The sequence below is a fragment of the Papio anubis genome, chromosome 9, assembly GCF_008728515.1.
Source record: "Papio anubis isolate 15944 chromosome 9, Panubis1.0, whole genome shotgun sequence".
NCBI classification, from domain to species: domain Eukaryota; kingdom Metazoa; phylum Chordata; class Mammalia; order Primates; family Cercopithecidae; genus Papio; species Papio anubis.
In genome coordinates this window covers 46,540,432-46,562,973 of record NC_044984.1, presented here as the reverse complement: position 1 = coordinate 46,562,973, position 22,542 = coordinate 46,540,432, and the positions used below count along the sequence as shown (strand labels likewise).

The window sequence follows — 22,542 nt, the reverse complement described above, 5'->3', positions numbered from 1 at the left end:
TAAGATTGGGGTATATTTCACTCGGGGGTCACTGTGGGGTTTGGGAAGGGTCTGGGGAGAAGTCACACACCTCCTTCAGCCCTAATTGCTTATGCAGATAAAATTTAGGCTTATTTGAAAGTGACGAGCCTCTGGCATGCTCCTCTCTTTATGCTCGGAAAAGCACTTGTCAGCTCCTGTTCTGTAGTAGATCCTTGCCCAAAGTGAGTCAAATTCAATTTGATTAAAAGTTCTATGTGTACCGCAATGGAGACATGAAAAAAAAACGTGACCATGAAAAATAATGGTTCCTTAGGAACTCAGTCACCAGAATGTAAGTAACTCATCCTGGTTTGCCACTTTTCACACTGAAAATCCTGCATCCTGCATCTCCAGTTAGGGTAATCAACTCGTACCTGTAGACAAGGACTGTCCAGTTTTAAAACTGCAAGAGCTTCCTCAGGCCTCTGCAAATTAAGGTGGTTGGTTACCCAACCAGGAGGGGACAGAACAATAACTAAAAATCATGTGATAAGTATTCAAAAAGAAGTATCCATATGGGGCTATAGAAGCACAGATGAAAGAAAAATTAAAATCTGAAAAGAATTCCTTTTAGCTGAAAATCTAGGTAACCTATAATTAAGAAATGATAACATTCATTTATGTTTGGTGAAGGAGGAAAATAACTTTTGCTTTTTTTCTTTTGCTTAGAATCTGAGAACTTAAACTTACATGTTAGATTAAGCCCTAGCTCTTCTTTCCATCCCCCTCCCTCTGAACCACTCAGTCCTGAAGGCTGTAGGTGGGTATGCAGGTAGAGGGAGGCTGACGCCTAGTGCTGGAGCCCCAGGAAGACCCCCGGCCCAGCAAAGAGAGTCAGACATGGAGGGGAGCGAGGAGGTCCATGCAGGGGAGCAGCCTGGCATGGACTGTCAGAGCCTGTGGGCCAAGGAGAGGCATCCGCTTTGGGCGACAGTCCAGGATGGGCAGTTGGAAGTGGTATGAGGAGTGGCTACCCCACATAGGTGTTGAGGCCCAAGTGGGATGGGGGACGTCCACACTTGAGGGGGAGGGGGACTTGGCAGAGAGAGTCAGAGCTTAAGCAAGGTAAAGACAGCATCTCCAGGACAAGATCCCGGAGTGGGCTGAGGAGGGACTCCCCGCAGGGGAAGACTCACAAGGGGTGCCAGAGCCAGGTGAATGGAGGAAGGACTCACGTAGGGGAAGGCCTGATGTAGGGTGTCAGATCCTGAGTGGGGTGAGGCAAGTGTCTAAACAGGGAGGTGGACAGTGAGGGTGTGGAGCTCATCAGGGTGAGGAGGGTGTTGCCTAGTTTGGGATAAAGCCACTGAACCAGGTGAGAACTTCCAAGAGTGTTCACATAGACAGGTGGCAGTCTGAGCAGGGTGAGGAGGGGTGGCCTGGTGAGGGGTGTTAAAGTCTGTGCAGGATAAACAGAGCTTCTACCTCAGGAGAAAGCCTGGTGTGGGGTGAGAAGGATGTCCATGCAGGCGAAGGCCTACTGTGAGGCAACAGGGGCCGAGCAGGGTGGGGCAAACCATGTGTGAGTTGGACTGGTGTGGGTTCCAAGCTGAGAAGTGTGAGGAGGTGTCCACACGGAGGACACGGCTCGGTGCTGAAGGGGTGGGGGTAACCCACAGTCTCTACAGGGTGAGGAGGGTACCCATGCTGTAAGAGGTAACAGTGGCTTTTTGATCAAGTAAGTACACCAAAGACAGTGGCAATGAGGTTTCTTATAGTTGGAGGAGTTACAAATACAGAAAGGGAGAAAACTACAAAGAATCTTGCAGTGCTGGATTAGAATTGGAAGTGACAGAATCAACTCATGGTTTTCAATATCCACGGCCAGCTCAATATAAACAGCTCGTCCTGTCCTAAGAGGGCGTGCATGCTGCTCCCATAGCAATATGCATACCTAGATCTCAGATCGTTACCTCTTCCTTATTTTTTTTTTTCTGTTTTGTTTTAGAGATGGGGTCTCACTGTGTTGCTAAGGCTGGTCTCAAACTTTAAGCAATCCTCCTGCCTCAGCTGATACTCAGCCTAGATCTCTACTTGTAAATGCCATTTTTTCACTAAAAGACTCAGGGCTTCTTGAGAAATGGCTGATTCCAGCCCCGGGGCAGGAAAAACACAAAAGTATCCTGGAATACCTTGTGGTACCAGAAAGCCAGGAAGTGATGAAGACATGTCAAAGGGATCAGAAGCCAGCTTGAAGGGACTCCCACTGGTCACATCAGAGTAAGTCTAAACATCAAATGGATTACAGCTCAGATAAAAGAGAAAACCATTAATCCATACTGATATAAATAAAGGAAGAAATCAAAATCTGAATGAACAGGATATTTAAATCACTTCAAACGATCTTCCTCACAAATACCTATTAAGTATACAGTAAGTCCTCACTTAATGTCCTCAATAGGTTCTTGAAAACAGCAACTTTAAGCCACATGATGTGCTACATGCCACAGGAACTTAACTCTTGTTTATATCAACTGGCCTATGGTAAAACTGGTTTTGTTATACAGTATATCATTTAGCTTAAAGTCACAGTTTCCAAGAATCTAGAACCTATAGAGGATGTTAAGTGGGGACTTACTGTAAATGGAAAAAGCATAACTTTACAGATGAAAAGCCTGGCAGACACCTCCTTAATCAAGTGATTAAATGAACACCACCAGTAGTGGGACAAATGGAAGCTGTGTGCCAACTGTAGATATAACGTGAAGAAGATAGCCTCACTTATCTGATACTCCTACCAAAATGCAGAACCTGCGTCTAATCATAAGGAAGCATACATTGAGGGAATTCAAGCCCACATTGAGGGAATTCTACATAACAAATGGCCTGTAGTCTTCAAAATGTCAAGACATGAAAGTCAAGGAAAGATGGAGGAACTCCTCCAGGCTGAAGAAAATTAGAGAGATAAGATAGCTACATGTAATGGGGTAATCCTAAAACTGCATCCTTTTGTTATAGAGGATGCCACTGGGATCACTGGCAAAACTTGAATAGGGCCTGAGAATTAGATGGTTGTAATGCATCAGTGTTAATTTCCTGGTTTTGACAAATTATACTATAGTTATGTAGAAGAATGTACTCGTGTATAAAAAATACATACTGTAAGTATTTGGGGGTGATAAGGCCACATGACAAGGCTTTCATTGTAAAAAAAAAAAAAAAAAAAGTTTTTTGTACTGTACTTGAAATTTCCCTGTAAGATTCAGAATGTTTAAAAAGTCACCTGATAAACTTACTATTGTATTCAGTTAGTTGCAAAAAAGGCAGGAAAAGAATCATTACATTTATCTACTGTATAACACAAAGGCTGTATAAGTCACACAGCTTCCCTGGGCTTCAACTTCCTCTATAAAACATGCGGATAGGATTGAATTATCTCTAAGGTTCTTCCTATTATTATTTTCTCTTTTGGGGACGGTAGAAGAGGCAGGGATCTTCAATTTGCAGAACACTGTTCTCATCTTTCTTTAAAAACATCTTTCTGTATGTCTACAGACAAAGACAACTTAACTCACAATCAGGGCTATAGGAAAAGCCTCACATTCCAACCACAGGACAAGGTCATACTTCATTTCACAAGTCAGTCTCATTTTTTTTTCCATCCTCTTACTCTCAGATTCAGTCAAAGGCTCTACCTAAATCTCCAAATCTCTGAAAATTCTCCTATTGAATTATACTAACACAGTTCCTAAGATTTATAAGTTCCTAAGATTTATAAGGTACTTTTAGCTATCCCAAAGACTTCTGTATAGGTTCTCATTTTATCTTCCCAACCAATGATGGCATGGTATTATCCTAACTTTACAGATGCACAACATTTCTGGACAGAAATCAAAGACTTATTTAAGGTTGTACAATATCTAATAGGAACCAAAACCCAAATCTTCTGATTTCTAATTCTGTATTCTTTCTGCCAATCTCAGCGCTCCTGTTGATTGGCAGCAAGGTATGTCTTTGAGTTTCTGGTATTGTCCAGAAAACACTCATGAGGTCCAGCACGTACCCAACTTCCTTATTTGGCATCTCCACTCAGTGAATAGACACTTAACATGTCCAAAACAGAACTCTTGATTTTACACGTCAAGCCAGTTCCTTTGCAGTCATTTCACTTTTCCCTCAGTTATTCAACCCCCACATCTAGGCACCATTCTTGGTTTCTTTCCTTTTACCCTCACATCTAGTACAAAGTATGCTAGACCATATACTACCCTCCCTCCCCTCTGCTAATTGTACATTTACTTGCCGTTTGAAAACTCTTGCCACCTAAGAGCTTTCTTATTTTAGAACTTGGTTCTGGGTTGGCTTGTCTCATGGAGTTCCTGAATATTAGCTGTCAACCTTCTCTTATTTCCTTTCTTTACTGATGGTTCTGAGCAAAGTCTTCTGAACACTTACAATTCTAATTTAGGGGTCATCCTAAATCTCTAAATTTTCATGAAAGGAAAAATAACATTATTTGCTACCCTGGTCTGACTGAAGTTCTAGTGGGGGTAGGTAAAAAAGCCTCTCAAAATCCCTTGAAAATCAAAGACTGGTTCTGTAAAAAGCAAGGAAAAGTAAAGATTTTGAGAAAAACAAAGCTCTACAGGGAAAAGAGAACCACCAACACCAAACAATAAAAATTATCAAGACATATTTCTCATTATTTAACTCTTGGCTACTAAAATAAAGCTTATATCTATATGATATTGTTGACAGGCTGAAAATTCTGCTTGATGGCCTAGGTACTATGTTAGCCAATCACAGCATGTGCCCACCGACAGGCACCTTTCAGAGCCAGTCAAGAGACTTCCTGGACAGTCTGTGGGAGTGTCCCATTTCAAGACTACAGGCATTCCATTGGACTGCACACAAGGGTTTACATCATAGCAGAGAGGCTGGAGCATGTCACCAACCACAGACATGGAGACTGGAAAGACCACAGAATCATCTTGGATGTATACCAGGGAATACAATGGGCTACAAAGGATCTCTTTGCCATATGTTTTCAGAATAAGAAATGAAAATGATATTGTAGTGCTCTAATAGTACAGTAATAGGACTTAAGGTCAAAAGTGTGTGGTGTGTGTGTGTGAGAGAGGGAGACAGAGAGAGAACGCACAAGAAAAACTGGGCAGAAATCACGCTCAAATTATTAATAAACAGTAACAGCCAGATTTAGACACGCCTGTGGTTAACACCTAAGGAATTAGGGGGCCCAGGTGACCTAGGGGATTCTTTCGCACTACTTCTTTACTGTCTATCAAAATTCAATTAACTCCTGATTTTTGTAATAAAGAAAACACATAATTCTCAAATCACAACTACTTGATTTCAGAATATACACTTTGTAATATAGTTTTTAAAAAAGACATACTTATCTTTATATAATAAATTAAATACATAATTTAAGCTAATATTAAAATAAATTTGGCAAAGATCAACTAATGGCAGAAACTGGATAATGGCCTAGAAGTTGGATTGGAGGGGGAAACCATCCTTGAGTGAAAACTTTCCCATAAATAGTACCCATTTACATAATTAAGGCCTGACAGAGCAGGCAAATCCACAGTTATATGTACTGTACTACAAGAGCTCCCCTATTTTGTGGTAGTTGGTACTTAAGGTGAAAGGGGAACTGATTTGCTGGAGCAATGCAGGAATCAGTGTGAGAAACAGAATGAGGAAAAAATCCAGAAGTACTTGGCTCAGGCTGCTGAAACCAACCCACTATACCAGGCCTCCCATTCTGTCACCAACATTGGTTTTCTGCCAATAGCTCCTAAATGACGTCTTCAAAGTTCTGCAGAAAGAGGAAAGGGATCACAACAGTGAGCAGAAAAGCAGCTAGTGTCCCGGCATATGTGGAAGCATTTGTCTTCCAATTAACTATTACTTTCTCTTCAAAGAAACTCCAGCTTTCAGTACCAGAAAAAGAAGTCCTATAGGCAAAACACATTCCTAGTATCAGGAGACAGTGTTCCATCTTACCAGATTTCCTACAGCCAAGACATGTTCAAATTGTGGCGTCATAGGATGGTGCTCCATTGCCATAAACAGTGTATTCAGGACGATGCAGATGGTGATGGCTAAATCCACAAAAGGGTCCATAACTATCAAGTTCACAATCTCTTTCAGTTTTATCCAGTAGGGGTGGCACTCCCAGATCAGGAAAGTGTTGGCAAATTTATACCAGCATGGCGGGCACTTTCTCTGAGACTCTTCCAGTTCTACAGTAAGTAAGAACAAAGATGGCCCCTCAATCACAGCGAGAAAACCAGGGGGACACACTAGTCACTCTCAGCCATTATCACTGTTATTAATATGGAATCAAGGTGGTCTGAGTGCTGACATTCCTAAGGATTTTCCTTCTCTCTAAGGTAGAGAGGAGGCATGATCCATACAAGTCACCTCTCTGTTAATAAAGATCTAGTTATAAATGAAACTCAACCCATCAGTTATGGGAGTAGAGCACAGAGGTCAAGAGCTTGGCCTCTCAGGTCTGACTCCCTGGCCTCAACTGGCTTGAATGCTTACAAGTTGTGTGATACCAGGCAAGGTAACTGACTTCTCTGCTCAGCTGCTTCAGCTGTAAAACAAGGCATCTACTTTACAGGTTACAGGAGTGAATGAGTCCTGTAACCTCATTTTTATGTGAGTTTGACTAAAGATTAAATGAGATGTTAGTGTAAAGCAGTCACCACAGTATCTGGCACAGGGTAAGTCCTCAATAAATGGTAGGTATTCTATTATACACTGTATTATTCAATTATTGTCAGAGAAGCCATCAAAAGTATGAACTTAAGCCAGACATATTTGAGCTCAAATACTAGCTCAGACACTTGCTAACTGTGGGACCTTGAACAAGTTACTTTGATTTGCTGTGAGAATTAAAGAGCTAAAATATATACAAAGTGCCCCAGAATACCCTGGCAGATAGAAAGTGCCATGAAAATGTTTGCTATTATTATTATCTTCATCAGCAGAACCAGCATCAGCAACCAAGCCACCATGTAAAACACATCTGTTACGTTCTCATAAGAAGTACAAGTTACTGTCTCCACCCTCAACAAGTTTACAGCTCATAGTCAAGTTAGAAATACAAGTCACATTCCTCTCCCCTTTTCACCCTTCCTTCCTCGTTCTGTCTCCTCCTGTCTCCTTTCTTGCCCCTTTGCCCTTTCCTGCTCTCATCCTTTGCTTTTCTCTTTCTACAGCTTCTTCCTCCTTCCCTCCCTGGGTCCTCATCTTTTTCCCTTTTTCTTTCTCTCCTTTGTCTTATCTTCTCTGTCTCTTTTAGAAACAGAACGTGTTATTTTCAAACAAGATCTCACATAATTCCCAATACATAAAATAAACCAGGAATTGCCTTAGATGAAGCAGGAGCCCACTCAGATAGACTTCTTCCTCTCCTGAGGCACTCCCCTAGAATCCCAGGACTCTGATACACACAGACTGAAAAATCACTGGACTAGATGATCTCAAAGGTCATTTCCAAAGCAAAGATTCAAAAGAATGATCAGATATCAAAGACAGACACTCAACTGGCAGTTACAACAATCTAGGTATGAAGCCCTACATAAGAAAGCTCTCCTCAAATTAAGCATGAAATACAACTGTCAGGATTACAAAATTCCAAGGACCCTGAGCTAAGAGGATGCTTTTTAAGAGGTGAACTTTGAAAACCTGTCAGAATGTGAGGTTCTACAGGGTTGGCTGTAACAGCTACTCTCTCCCTGCCCAATTCTGCTGACACTATCAAATCATTTAAGAAAAAAAAAAAAAATTCCCTAACATTTCACCAAAACCAAGATGGCTGCCTTAAATTAGCCTACGTTCCCTTTTCCAACCAGCTGGATGGCGATGCTTTATTTTAGACAAGGTGGTTTTGGCTGAGTTTCTGATTGGCTCCCTGGTTGCTAAGAAAATGGTTGCCTTGGTTTTTCAGATTTAAGGACCCCTGTAAGCGCCACGTGGGAGGCTGCGTGGGAAAGGAAGTCTGTGAGGAAAATCTGCTGCGGCTTCTTCCTCAGAGAACTCCCTCCCTTCCTAAGGTAAATATAGTTTTCACCCCCAAAAAAGAAAATGACAAGGTTCTCTTATTTCCATAAATTCTTACAGTACATATTTGGAAATTTAGTTCCGTTCCCTTTTTTATCTCCTCCCTTCTCCAAATGACTGCTGCTCATTGGCACGTGGAGGTTGAAGCTGCGACTGTTCACATTTATGACAGTTGACACAATTGTAATGTTTTAAAATGAACTAGGTCTTGAGTCTTGCCACACAGAAAAAGGGGTTTTCCTGCCCTACAGGGCACCAGGAAAATTCCTCGAGGGATACCAGACATCTCTTAGCCACATTTACTGAGAAGGGAAGATCCTCAGGATAATCTTTCACTCCGACAAAAAGTAAGACAATGTGGAACTTCAGGAGCTGGAAAAGATCATTTGGGGAATAAGAAGGCTTATCAAGTGACTTATGACTTTGCAAACTGTTACGGGTTCCACATGCCTGGAATGGCCCAGTATTTGGCTTGGGGGAATGGGTTAACATTTAGGAGTGAGATGTCCAAATGTTTGTGGGGTTTCTCTTACTTTGCTTTTGGACATTTTCAGTGAGGTTACTCTAGGTCTCAACCTCAGGGGTACTGGGAATTGTTTTCAGAGAGGACCTCACAATTTCACTAAGATAATGGCTTTGGTAGACCATGAAGTTTCTGAAGGCAGGAGCTTCTTTCAACTCAATTCAACAACTTTTAAGCACCTGCAATGTGCTAGGCACTGAGGATACACTGATGAAGAGCTCCCACCCTCGCTAAGGTTACTGCCACACAGGAAAGACTGATATCAGCCAAGTAACTATACTGACATTTGATGCTTGTCAGATGAATAAAGGAATACACAAATAGTGGCAGAAATAGCTATGGCCAGTTACCTCTAGGGGAGTTTTTGGAATTGTTTTACCTGAGAATCAATAATGTCAAGTATTTCCTTGATATTGCAAATCAATGTCAAGTACATCACTACCTCTTTCTTACTTCACCACGATCTCCCCTTCTCCCACAGCTTTACTGCTTTGAGGAGTGAGACTACACTACTCTACCTACACCCCACACCCAGTCCTCTGAAATATCCCCAAAGCTTATAGCTCTGCTAGTGGTGAACTCTACTAAATGTACTGGATCCTGGTAAGCATGTTTGCAGTAGGATGGGGTGGGGCAGAACAGGCAGGGTTTTCTAATTATTGACAGGATTCTGGAATTCTCCACTGTGGTTTCTAAACTATTAGGTACGTCGTAGCCTGCCTCTTGGGTTTTAAATAATAATTATTTTAATCCTTGGATTAAAATAATGTCAAAGTTTCCTCACTGAAAGTCTGAGAGCAAGAACTACAATTCATTCAATGCTGGCTTTTAATGCTGTAGCAAGCATTAAATACAGAGGGACCAATGGTTAAACAGGCATGGATGCTTCATTCCCTCTTACGTTATTCTGGTCAGCCATTCATCGATCTTTGCTTACAGCAGTTCTGTCCCATCAGCTTCAGCAAAAGGGTCAAATACAAGGGGAGAGGACAGGAGGAATGCCTGAGCAAGAAATGGCAGGACAGGTACAACTATGTGAACATCAGGGCTTAGGAAAGAGGACAAAGAACTGGAATAACATCTTCCTACTCAGGAACACAGCTACATGTGTCTCTGTCTCCTGAGCTATCCTTACACCTTTTTTTTTTTTTTTTAATGTGTGTGATGGTGGGTAGAGGGTGGAGAATAAGCACAGCAGGACAGAAAGAGAAACAGGGAGAAGAGGGAGAAAAGAGAACTTTAAAATCCCCGTATGGTTTATAGCCAACCCAGTAAAGGGATAAAAGCTCTAAGGCCTCCGAAAGGAGCCCTGCAGCACCAGCACTCCTACCATTCTAAGCATAGCCAACGTCTGCTTGACAAATGTTGTTTGAGCATCTCCTTTTGCTGGGACCTGGGCTAAGCCACTGCAGTAATAAATAACTAACTAACTGTTGCATTGTATTGATAGTTCTGCTGTTGTGATGTCTCTGCCAATAATAAAGTGTAGCTGTTGGAGGCTGTTAGTTTTTCTCAGTTGCCACAGATACCCAGAGAAATCCTGTCTTGGTTTCTATGTGAATAATAAAATTAGCCAAAGTTCTTAAGCTAGGATTTCTTAGCTTGGAATTCTTAGAACCTGTAGTTATTTGCCCACAATCTTAAAGTATAAGCTAGAAAGCTTGAAGATGTTCTATCAGACAATAACCTCGATGGTAATCAAAGAAAACAGGAATAAATAGAGGTTGTTAAGGCAGCTGAAAGCAGTTAATTCATTTTTTTTACTTGATATATTCTCAAGGTCAGTCTAGTTATAGTCTCATTCTTTGCACATATGTGGGGAAGTAAGCACCCTTGGATAATTCTTTTCTAGGGACTCTTCCTCCACGGCAAACCCCTCCCCAACACACGATACACACACACATATATACATACACACACAGTAGAAGTGGCACTGGGTTTAAATGACTGAAAAAACGCTTGTCTCAAGGATACCAGGACCATTTTGAGTTTTCCTGTCTCAGGGACTTTGGTTATTCTGGGCATCTGCATTCTGAAGAACAGCAATTGGAGGCCTCAAGAATAGTCTAGATCTACCATGAGACAACTCAGCTAAATCAATATAAATCCAATGAAGAAGACAGGTGCAGAATCCACCAGAATCTTGGGAGAGGAAATCTGTCTCTGAATTTACCGCGAATGAAAGCATGCAGATCCTGGACTACACACCACAACTAGAGAGGAGCTGATTCTTGCTAGGGGGACTGTGGCCTAATGGAAAATCTTCAGGTATTCCTCAGCACACCAGGTTGTGTCATAGAGAACCCACCTAATACAGAGAACTCAGGCACTGACAGCAACATTACTGCAGACGTGCTATGATTCAACAGTGGTTGCTCTTTCCCTGTGGCATGGAGCACTCAAAGAAAGAAGGGTTTCAACTTACCTAGTCACATATCAAATTTATTTATGGATATGTGGGGGTGTTTGAAGAGAGACAGAACTAGGTGCAATCAAAACGCACAGTACATTCTTCCTTAAGGGAAAACCAAAAGGGCTGTAAGTAGTTAAAAAGGAAAAAAGGAAGGTATGTTTAGGAGTACAGGCCATGAGAGAAATTCTATCATTTTATATCTTTGCAGTTCTTCAATCTACATTCCTTTATGCCTTACGGCACCCCACCGGCTCCTCATGATGACAATGACAGGGGTCTTGAGTTCCTCTAGGTCACTCATGCAGCTCCTTTCATATCTCTTACCTACCTGTGTACAATGCTGACAGCGTATCTGAAGCCCATATATTTGATTCTCTGCATGTAAATTTAGGAAGAGAATTTGTGATTCTAGTTTCTATATAGGAATAGGCTCCATTCCTAAAGCTCAGAGACAGCCTTTGCAAAACTCAGACCAAGGGACCGGGATTATATTTACCATGCACATTACATATTTATATCTCAGCAGGTTGGACTGACATCATAGGGCACATACCTTCTACTAGTGTATTTGTAACAACACTCATTATGCTGTTGATTCTGTCCTTCCGCCCATAGGAGGCTAATTGGTCCATGGAAACTAAGAGAGATCCAGGGCCTTTCTTCTTAATTTCCACCTCAGTTGTAGCCTACAAAAAGAAAGAAAAAAAAAAAAAGCAAATAGAGTGAGTTAAGTCTATAACAGTAAATCTGGGCCTTACTTGATAGACAGTCCAGTGTGTGATCTTCATTACAGTCTTTAACTTTGATCCTGCAGTCCTATTCACTTCAAGAAATAGAATGAAATGAACTGGCCATGGTTCATCCTTATTTGGATGATAAGACCAAGTCATTTAAGTCTGTGTGAATCTACAATGACCCCAAGAATCTGGCTGGGACCCAAACATCTCACCTGGTTCATTCCAAGCATAGAGTAAAAGACCAGATCCTCCTGGGGTACTGCCATCAGAAGCAGACCCTGAGTTTTCTGGTCCTAATCTCAAATCCACAATATTTGGCTAGAATTGGTCCACATGATAAAGTCAGTCAAATTTACTTCTATTTGAAATCTCATTAAGGTCAAGTCCCTGATCACACTGAGTATTATAGATGCTGTTTCCTCCTTGAGTAGGAGCACCATTATTCTAATAAACTGCCTCTTCCAAATACCAAATCTGGGCCTAACTGAACATTAGCAAGTTGAAGATCTGCTCCGGATCTCCTACAAACCATTTTAAGAAAGTACAGAAAGGTTTTGCTATCTTAATTAAATATATTGTATCCTATGTTTATCTTGCCCTTTCAGTTTTATGAGCTAACCTGCAACGTTCAAATTCCCAATAAAAAATGGCAGAAAATATAATCAGATTGTTATAAAAAATATTATTACATGCTCCACCCTGGGCAATAACTGGTATGGTAGATTACAGCAAAGGGCTTCTTAATGTCCCTGACTTATGTTCTTGTGACTATTCCACATCAGTTCAACCTTAATGGGGTGGCTTAAAACCTAGCTCTTTAGTAACCATGTTGTTCACAGTACCGTATCACCCATGTAGACTTGGCTCTTCCTTCTAAGATGGTGAAGGTAAGAGGACAGAGACAATCACCAGCCCTCAGAGGACAGGGGAGATTGTATGCGACTGGAGAAGCACATGTCTGGTCAATAAGAGAATGATCCTAGCTGTTTTAAAAAGAAAATAATTACCTCTGGAGAGCTACATCAGAAAGCCCATCTGTTCTAAACATCTTCAGATTTTAAGGACTGAACAGAAGAAAGTTCCTGGCAGATTATGATTTATCTTATTAAAGTGTTTCATTAGCCTGCGGTCCCAGCTACTCAGGTGGTGGAGGCAGCAGGATTACATAAGCCCAGGAGTTAGGGACCATCCTGGGCAACACAGAGAGACCTCATCTTAAAAAAAAAAAAAAAAAAAAAAGCGTGTTTCATCAGACCATTTCACTGATTCAGATTTGGATCAGTGATCTCGGGGTCTTGTTTGTTTTGTTTGTTTGGCAAAGCTACAGAAGTGGTGCAAGGAAAAAATAACCAATTTCCCTGGGAATTCCTTGCTGCATTACTATACTAACATTTGTGTATGTAAGAATGACTTGTGGTGGTTGCCACAGGAAGGGGCTTCCTGCCTGTGGAAAAAGGAGGGAAGAGAAGGAAGGACTTTGTAATGTGGTTTGAGTGCCAGCATAGCTGCAGAACAGAACATCAGGCAAATCTCTAAGGTTTTTTGTTTTTGTTTTTTGAGAGAGTCTGCTATGTCACTTAGGCTGGAGTGCAGTGGCATGATCTCGGCTTACCGCACCTCTGTCTCTGAGGTTCAAGCAATTCTTCCACCTCAGCCTCCTGAATAGCTGGGATTACAGGCATACACAAGCACACATGGCTAATTTTTGTATTTTTTAGTAAAGACAGGGTTTTGCCATGTTGTCCAGGCTGGTCTGGAACTCCTGGCCTCAAGTGATCCTCCCACCTCAGCCTTCCAAAGTGCTGGGATTATAGACGTGAGCCACCACGCCCAGCTAAAATTTAATTTTATTTAAACAAATACTTATTGTGTGCTAAGTGGTGTGGATAGAGTGGTGAACAAGATATACAACATGGTCCCTGTCCTCTTGACAGGTTTAGCCATGTTGGCCAGGCTGGTATCAAACTCCTGGCCTCAGGTGATACACCCACGTTGGCTTCTCAAATTGCTAAGAAATCTCTAAGGCTTTTAGCTCCAATCCCTGGCTTCCAGACAACATGTCTGGACCCACCTGGGACCTGGGGGAACTTGCTGCCCTGAAGGGGAGGACACAAATCTGGCTGGCTTCACCACCTGCTGACTGTAGAGCCCTAGGGCCTTGAGTGAACATAGGTGGCAGCCATGTAGTGGTTACAGCGGGCCTTGGGCAAGACCTTGTGCTGTGCTGGCAGCAGTCCCAGTAGTAATGGCCACAGGGGTGCTTACATCAACACACTCCAGTTCAAGGTGGCTCAGCACAGAGAAAGAGACTTCATTTGTTTGGGAGAAAGTAAGGGAAAAGAACAAATCTTTGCCTCGTAATCCAGAGAATTCTTCCAGATCTTTATTATCCCAGACCACCAAGGTGGCACTTCTATTAATCTGCAAAAACCACAGCATTATTGGACTTGGGGCTCAAATTCCTTCGAATACCTACCTGGAAAGCCTTCCTAAGAAGGACATGCACAAGTAAGCCCAGATTGCAAAGACTATAATAAATACCTAGCTTGTGAATGCCCAAACACCAACAAACATCTACAAGCATCAAGATCATACAGGAAAACATGGCCTCACCAAAAGAACTAAATAAGGTACCAGGGACCAATCCTGGAGAAACAGAGATATGTGATCTTTCAGACAGGGAATTCAAAAGAGCTATGTTGAGGAAACTCAAGGAAATTCAAGATAACACAGAGAAGGAATTCAGCATTCTATCAGATAAATTTAACAAAGAGACTGAAATAATTAAAAACAAGCAGAAATTCTACAGTTGGAAAATGCAACTGAATACTAAAGAATGCATCAGAGTCTCTTAATAACAGAATTGATCAGACAGAAGAAAGAATTAATGAGCTTGAAGACAGGCTATTTGAAAATACTCAGAGGAGACAAAAGAAAAAAAAAAAAAAACAAAAAAGAATGAAGCACACCTGCAAGATCTAGCAAATAGCCTCAAAGGGAAAAATCTAAGAGTTACTGGTCTTAAAGAGGATGTAGAGAAAGAGATAAGGATAGAAAGTTTATTCAAAGGAATAATAACAGAAAACTTGCCAAACCTAGAGAAAGATATAAACATTCAAGTACAAGAAGATTATAGAACACTAAGCAGATTTAACCAAAAGAAGACTACCTCAAGGCATCTAACAACAAAACTCCCAAAGGTCAAGGATAAAGAAAGGATCCTAAAAGCAGCAAGAGAAAAGAAAAAAAAAACAAAAAAAAACCCATACAATGGAGCTCCAATAAATATAGCAGCAGGCCTTTCAGTGAAAACCTTACAGGCTAGGAGAAAGTGGTAATGATGTATTTAAAGTGCTGAGGGAAAGAAACTTTTATCCTAGAACACTATATCCGGTAAAAATATCCTTCAAGCCTGAAGGAGAAATAAAGACCTTCCCAGACAAACAAAAGCCGAGAGATTTCATCAACACCAGACCTGTCCTACAGGAATTGCTAAAAGGAGTTCTTCCATCTGAAAGAAGAGAGGATGTTAATGGCAAGAAGAAATCATCTGAAGATACAAAACTCACTGGTAATAGTAGGCATAGAGAAAAACACAGAATATTGTAAAACTATAATTGTGGCATGTAAACTCCCAATTACACTGTTATGATAAGTCAATATAAATAATAACTACAGCAACTTTTAAAGACAGACAGTACAATAAGACAAAGAGAAACAACAAAAAGTTAAAAAGCAGAGGGATGAAGTTAAAGTGTACAGTTTTTATTAGTTTTCTTTTTGCATGTTTGTTTATGCAATCAGTGTTTTGTCGTCATCAGTTTAAAACAATGGGTTATGCCAGGCGCAGTGGCTCACGCCTGTAATCCCAGCACTCTGGGAGGCCGAGGTGGGCAGATCACCTGAAGTCAGAAGTTCGAGACCAGTCTGACCAACATGGAGAAAGCCCATCTCTACTAAAAATACAAAATTAGACAGGCGTGGTGGCACACGCCTGTAATCCCAGCTACTTGGGAGGCTGAGGCAGGAGAATCACTTAGGAAGCAGAGGTTGCAGTAAGCCAAGATCACACCATTGCACTCCAGCCTGGGCAACAAGAATGAAACTCCGTCTCAAAAAATAAATAAAATAAAATAAAATAAAATAAAATAATGTGTTATAAGACATTAATAATATTTGCAAGCCTCATGGTAGCCTCAAATTGAAAAACACACAACAGATACACAAAAAATAAAAAGGAAGAAACTAAGTCATACCACCAGAGAAAATAACCTTCACTAAAGGGAAGACAAGGAAGGAAGGGAAGAAGTAAAAGAAGACCACAAAACAACCAGAAAACAAATGACAAAATGGCAGGAGTAAGTCCCAACTTATCAATAATAACATTGAATGTAAATAAACTAAACTCTCGAATAAAAAGACACAGAGTGGCTAAATGCATGGAAAAAAAGAGCCAATGATCTGTTACCTACAAGAAACACACTTCACCTATAAAGATACACAGACTGAGAATAAACGGATGGAAAAAGATATTCCATGCCAATGGAAACCAAAAAAGAGCAGAAGTAGTAGCTACACTTACATTAGAAAAAATAGATTTTAAGACAAAAATTATAAGAAGAGTTAGAGATCGCTATTACATAATGATAAAGGGGTCAGTCTAGCAAAAGGATACAATGATTATAAATATACATGCACCCAACACTGGAACACCCAAATATGTAAAGCAAATATTATTATAGCTAAAGAGACAGACCTCAGGCTAGGCACAATAGCTCATGCCTAGAATCCCAGCACTTTGGGAGGTCCAGGTAGGTGGGTTTCTGGAACCCAGGAGTTTGAGACCACCCTGGGAAACATGGCAAAACCCTGTCTCTACAAAAAAATACAAAAATTAGCCAGGCATGGTGGTGTATGCCTGTAGTCCCAGCTAATCAGAGGGCTGAGGCAGGAGGATCACTTGAACCTGTAAGGTCGAGGCTGCAGTGGGCTGAGATCACACCACTGCACTCCAGCCTGGATAACAGAGCAAGATCTTGTCTCAAAGAGAGAGAGACCTCAATACAATAACAGCTGGAGATTTCAACATCCCACTTTCAGCACTGGACAGGTCTCCCAGACAGAAACTCAACCAAGAAACATTGGACTTAACCTACACTAAGGATGACCTAATAGAACAAATACACCTAAAAGATACTCACAGAACATTTCATCCAAAGGCTACAGAATACACCTTATTACATGGATTATTCTCAAGGATAGGCCATATGTTAGGTCACAAATAAGTCTTAAAATACTCAAAAAATTTGAAACATCAAGCATTTTTGACCACAATGTCAAACATCTTTGAGTAAAACTAGAAAGCAACAAGAGGAATTTTGGAAATGATACAAACACATTGAGATTCAATATGCTCCTGAATGACCAGTGGGACAAAGTCAATGAAGAACTTCAGAAGGAAACTGAAAAGTTTCTTGAAACAAATAGCAGAAACACAACATAACAAAACCTATGGGATACAGCACAAGCGCTACTAAGAGGGAAGTTTAAAGCTATCAGTACCTACAACAAAAAAGAAGAACTTCAAATTAATAACCTAATGGTGCATCTTGACTAGAAAAGGGCAAACAAAACCCCAAATTAGTAGAAGAAATAAGATCAGAGCAGAAATAAATGAATGTGAAATGAAGAAAATACAAAAGATCAATGAAACAAGAGGTTGTTTATCTTTTGGAAAGATAAACAAAATTGACAAACCTTTAGCCAGACTAATGAAGAAAAAAAGGGAGAAGACCAAAATAAATAAAATCAGAAATGAAAAAGGAAACATTACAACTGATACCACAGAAATTCAAAGTAGCATTAGTGGTTACTATGAGCAACTACATGCCAATAAATTGGAAAATCTAGAGAAAGTGAATAAATTCCTAGACACATTCAACCTACCAAAACTGAACCATGAAGAAATCCAAAACCTGAACAGACCAGTAACAAGTAACAAGATCGAAGCTGTAATAAAAAGCCACTTAGTAAAGAAAAACTCAGGACCTGATGGCTTCACTGCTGAGTTCTAACCAACATTTAAAGAACTAATGCCAATCCTATTTAAAATATTCTGAAAAATAAAAGAGGAGAGAAACTTCCAAACTCTTTCTACGAGGCCAGTATTACTCTGATACTAAAACTAGACATAGAAATATCGAAAAAAGAAAACAACAGGCTAATATCTCTGATGAATATTGATGCAAAAATATATTTCCCAAAAAAACCAACAAAATACTAGCAAACCAAGCTCAACAACACATTAAAAAGATCATTCATCATTACCAACTGGGATTTATCTCTGGGATGCATGAATGGTTCAACATATGCAAATCAATCAGTGTGATACATCATATCAACAGAATAAAGAATAAAAACCATATGATTATTTCCATTGATGTAGAAAAAGCATTTTATAAAATTCAACATCCTTCGTGGTTAAAAACCCTCAAAAAACGAGGTATGTTGAAGTATGGAAGGAACATACTTCAACATAATAAAAGCTATATGTGACAGACCCTCAGCTAATATACTGAATGGGGAAAAACTGAAAGTCTTTCCTCTAAGATCTGAAACACAACAAGGATGCTCACTTTCACCACTATTACTCAACATAGTACTGGAAGTCCTACTTAGAGCAATTGGACAAGAAAAAGAAATAAAGGGCATCCAAATTAGAAAGGAAGAAGTCAAATTATCCTTGTTTACAGGTGATATGATTTCATACTTAGAAAAATTCAAAGACTCCACCAGAAAACTCTTAGAACTGATAGATTCAGTAAAGTTGCAGGACATAAAATCAACATACAAAAACCAGCAGCATTTCTATATGCCAAAGGTGATCAATCTGAAAAAGAAATAAAAAAAGTAATCCCATTTATAAGAGCCACAAATAAAATTAAATACCTAGGAATTAACAAAAGAAATAAAACATCTCTACAATGAAAACTATAAAACACTGATGAAAGAAATTGAAGAGGACGCAAAAAACTGGAAAGATATTCCATGTTCATGGATTGTTCAATATTGTTAAACTGTCCATATTAGTCAAAGCAATCTACAGATTCAATGTAATCCCTATCAAAATACCAATGGTGTTCTTCACAGAAACAGAACAAACAATCCTAAAATTTATATAAAATCACAAAAGACCCAGAACAGCCAAAGCAATCCTAAGCAACAAGAACAAAACTGGAGGAATCACATTACTTGATTTTAAATTATACAATGGAGCTATAGCAACCAAAACAGCATGGTACTGGCATAAAACAGACACAAAGACCAATGGAACAGAATAGAGAACCCAGAAACAAACCCACACACCTACAGTGAACTCGTTGCCAACAAAAGTGCCAAGAATAAACACTGGGGAAAAGACAGTCTCATCAATAAATGGTTTTGGGAAAACTGGATATCCATAGGCAGAAGAATGAAACTAGTCCCCTTTCGCCATGTACAAAAGTCAAATCAAAATGAATTAAAGATGTAAGTCTAAGACCTCAAAAACTACTATAAGAAAACATTGAGGAAATTCTCCAGGAGTGAAGAGTTTGGTCTGGGTAAAAATTTCTTGAGTAATACCCCACAAGCACAGCCAACCAAAGCAAAAATGGACAGATGGGATCACATCAAGTTAAAAAGCTTCTGCACAGCAAGGAAACAATCAACAAAGTGAGCAGACAACCCAAAAAATAGGAGAAAATATCTGAAAACTATCCATCTGACAAGAGATTAGTGACCAGAATATATAAGGAGCTCAAAGAACTCTATAGGAAAAAACAAAATAATCCAATTTTGAAACTGGCAAACTATTTGAATAGACATTTCTCCAAAGAAGACATACAAACGGCAAACAAGTATATGAAAAGGTGTCTAACACCATGGTCATCAGAGAAATGCAAATCAAAACTACAATGAGAGATAATCTCACGCCAGTTAAAACGGCTTTTATCCAAAAGATAGGCAATAATAAATGCTGGAGAGGATGTGGAGAAAAGGGAATCCTTGTACACTGTTGGTGGGAAAGTAAATTAGTACAACCACTATGGAGAACAGTTTGGAAGTTCCTCAAAAAACTAAAAATAGAGCTACCTTACGATCTGGAATCCCACTACTGGGTATATACCCAAAAGAAAAGAAATCAGTATATCCGGTCAGGAGCAGTGGCTCATGCCTGTAATCCCAGCTACTTGGGAGGCTAAGGCAGGAGAATCGCTTGAACATAGGACCCAGGAGGCGGAGGTTACAGTGCAGTGAGCTGAGGATTGTGCCATTGCACTCCAGCCTGGGCGAAAGAGTGAGACTGTCTCAAAGAAAAAAAAAAAAAAAAAGAAGAAGAAGAAAAAAAAGGAAAAAAAGAAATCAGTATATCGAAGAGATATTTGCACTATCTGCATTCCCAAGTTTGTTGCAGCACTGTTCACAACAGCCAAGATTTGGAAGTAACCTAAGTGTCCATCAACAGATGAATGGAGAAAGAAAATGTGGTACTTATACACAACAGAGTACTATTCAGACATGAAAAAAGACTGAGATCCTGTCATTTACAACAACATGGATAGAACTGAAAGTCATTATATTAAGCGAAATAAGCCAGGCACAGAAAGACAAATATCACATGTTCTCACTTATCTGTGGGATCTAAAAATCAATCCAATTGAACTCCTGGGGATAGAAAGTAGAAGGATGGTTACCAAAGCCTGGGAAGGGTAGTGGGGCAGGGTAGCGGGGAGGTGGAGGTAGTTAATGGGTTCAAAAAAAAAATAATTAGAAAGAAAGAATAAGACCTACTATTTGATAGTACAACAGGGTGACTATAGTGAAAATAATTTAATTCTACATTTGAAAATAACTAAAAGAATATAACTGGATTGTCTGTAATACAAAGAAGAAATGCTTGAGGGGATGGATACCCCATTTTTCATAATGTGATCATTAAGCACTGCATGCCTGTATCAAAGTATCTCATATACCTCATACATATATATACCTACTATGTACCCACAAAACTTAAAAATTAAATAAAATTTTATAAGGACATGCAAAGGTTCTAGAATAGGAAAATAATCTCTTGAGACGCTACGTAATAATCTTAAAAATATTATTTTTTGTTCTTAGGGCTTATACTACCTCATTTCAAGAATTAAAGTTACAATACTCAAGACAAATGTATACTGGCATAAGCATAGACAAACAGATCAAGGGAACAGAACAGAGTCCAGAAATAGACCCACACATATACATCAATTGATTTTTGTCCAAGGTGCCAAGTCACTTCAACGGAGAAAGGAAAGTCTCTTGAACAAATGGTGCTAACAGACTGGATATCTATACAGGTTGACTTCTATCTCATTTCACACACAAAAATTAATTTGAGATAAATTGGAGACCTAAAAGTAAAACTCAGAACCATAAAACTTACAGAAGTAAAATATCTTCACGTTCTTGGGGGTAGGCATCCTTGAACAGGATGCAAAAAGTCATATCATAAAAGAAAAAATTGATATACTGAACTTCATTAACATTAAACATTTTTATATCTGACTTGTATTTGGAACATAAAAAACTAACAAATCAATAATAAAAAGTCAAAAAATTAATCAAAATGGCAAAAGATTTGAATAAACAATTCATTAAAGGTGTATGAGAAACCAAAAAACATAGGAAAAGATAATTAGTCATCAGGAAATGCAAATTAATGGCACAATAAAACAACACTTTATTTGCATTAAAATGCTAAAATCAAAGACTAACAACAGTAAGTTTGGCTAGGATGTGGAGCAAGTGTAACCCTAATACATTGTTGGTGGGATAAAAAAATGGTGTAACTATTCTGAGGAACTGTTTGGCAATTTCTTATAAATCAGACATACATTTACCATATGACCCAGGAATTTCACTTTGACATATCTACCCAATATAAATGAAAACATTTATGTTCTAAAAGAGTTTTATAAGAATGCTCATAGCAAGCTTATTCACACTAGTTGCAAACTGGAAGCAACCTGAATGTCTATCAACAGGAGAATGAATAAACAAATTGGGGTATGTTTATACGATGAAATATCACTCAGCAATAACAAAGAATAAACTACTGGTATATAAAACATGAATATGTCTCAAAAACAAAAATATCTTGTTGAGTGAAAACAGTCAAATACAAATACATATCGTATGAGTCTACACATACAAAAGAAAACAAATCTATCTATAGTGACACGAGTCAGAAGTTGTTGCCTGAAGTGGAAGGAACTGATTAGAAAGGGGTAGGAGAGTACTTTTTAGGAGAGTCTTGTGGTAATGATGGGTTTAGGGGATGCTCCTCAATTGCTCAGATAACTCCTTCTCCACCTCCTTTTTACCCACAACTTTGGTTAACTTTGGATGAGGCTTACCCAATGTCCTACCGCAATTTGATTATGCAGTAGAATTCCTTTGAGAAGAAATATGGAATGCAAAAATATGGAGTATAAAATATGTATAAAATATTATCTGTATTGTGGAAATAAAGATCAACCAAATGAGAAAAGCAAAGGCTATTGATTTAGACCTTGCTATACTGAGTAAGTCAGCCACCATAACTGCCATTTGTGTTCTGGCAGAAACTCAAAGGCAGGCAGAGGAGTGGCAAAGATTTATAGGTGAGAAAAGGGAAGGCTTCAAATGTGGCTTGACTGGAGGCTGTTGGCATGAGGAAGCTGGAGGCAAGGTAATAAAAAGTGGGACATCTCATATGAGGGTTGGGGGATGCATGTTTCGCTCTCTCT

General features: G+C 39.5%; 1 protein-coding gene and 1 long non-coding RNA gene across 8 annotated transcripts in view; one reads left to right on the top strand and one right to left on the bottom strand.

The window, feature by feature from the left end:
• Positions 1-22,542, bottom strand: part of SCN8A (sodium voltage-gated channel alpha subunit 8) — a 145,717-nt gene that overhangs the window by 55,223 nt on the left and 67,952 nt on the right. For all 7 annotated transcript variants that reach the window (XM_031650492.1, XM_031650489.1, XM_031650488.1 and 4 more), the window contains exons 12-13: positions 11,551-11,683; positions 5,992-6,230 (exon numbers count right to left, since the gene is read on the bottom strand). In XM_031650492.1, coding sequence (XP_031506352.1) covers positions 5,992-6,230; positions 11,551-11,683 — 372 coding nt within the window. The remainder of the gene's footprint in view (positions 1-5,991; positions 6,231-11,550; positions 11,684-22,542) is intronic.
• On the top strand, positions 1,612-10,675 carry LOC103875757. The gene is made up of 4 exons (XR_634689.3): positions 1,612-1,699; positions 7,949-8,054; positions 9,066-9,187; positions 10,588-10,675. It is a non-coding gene; the product is annotated as an uncharacterized LOC103875757 (long non-coding RNA).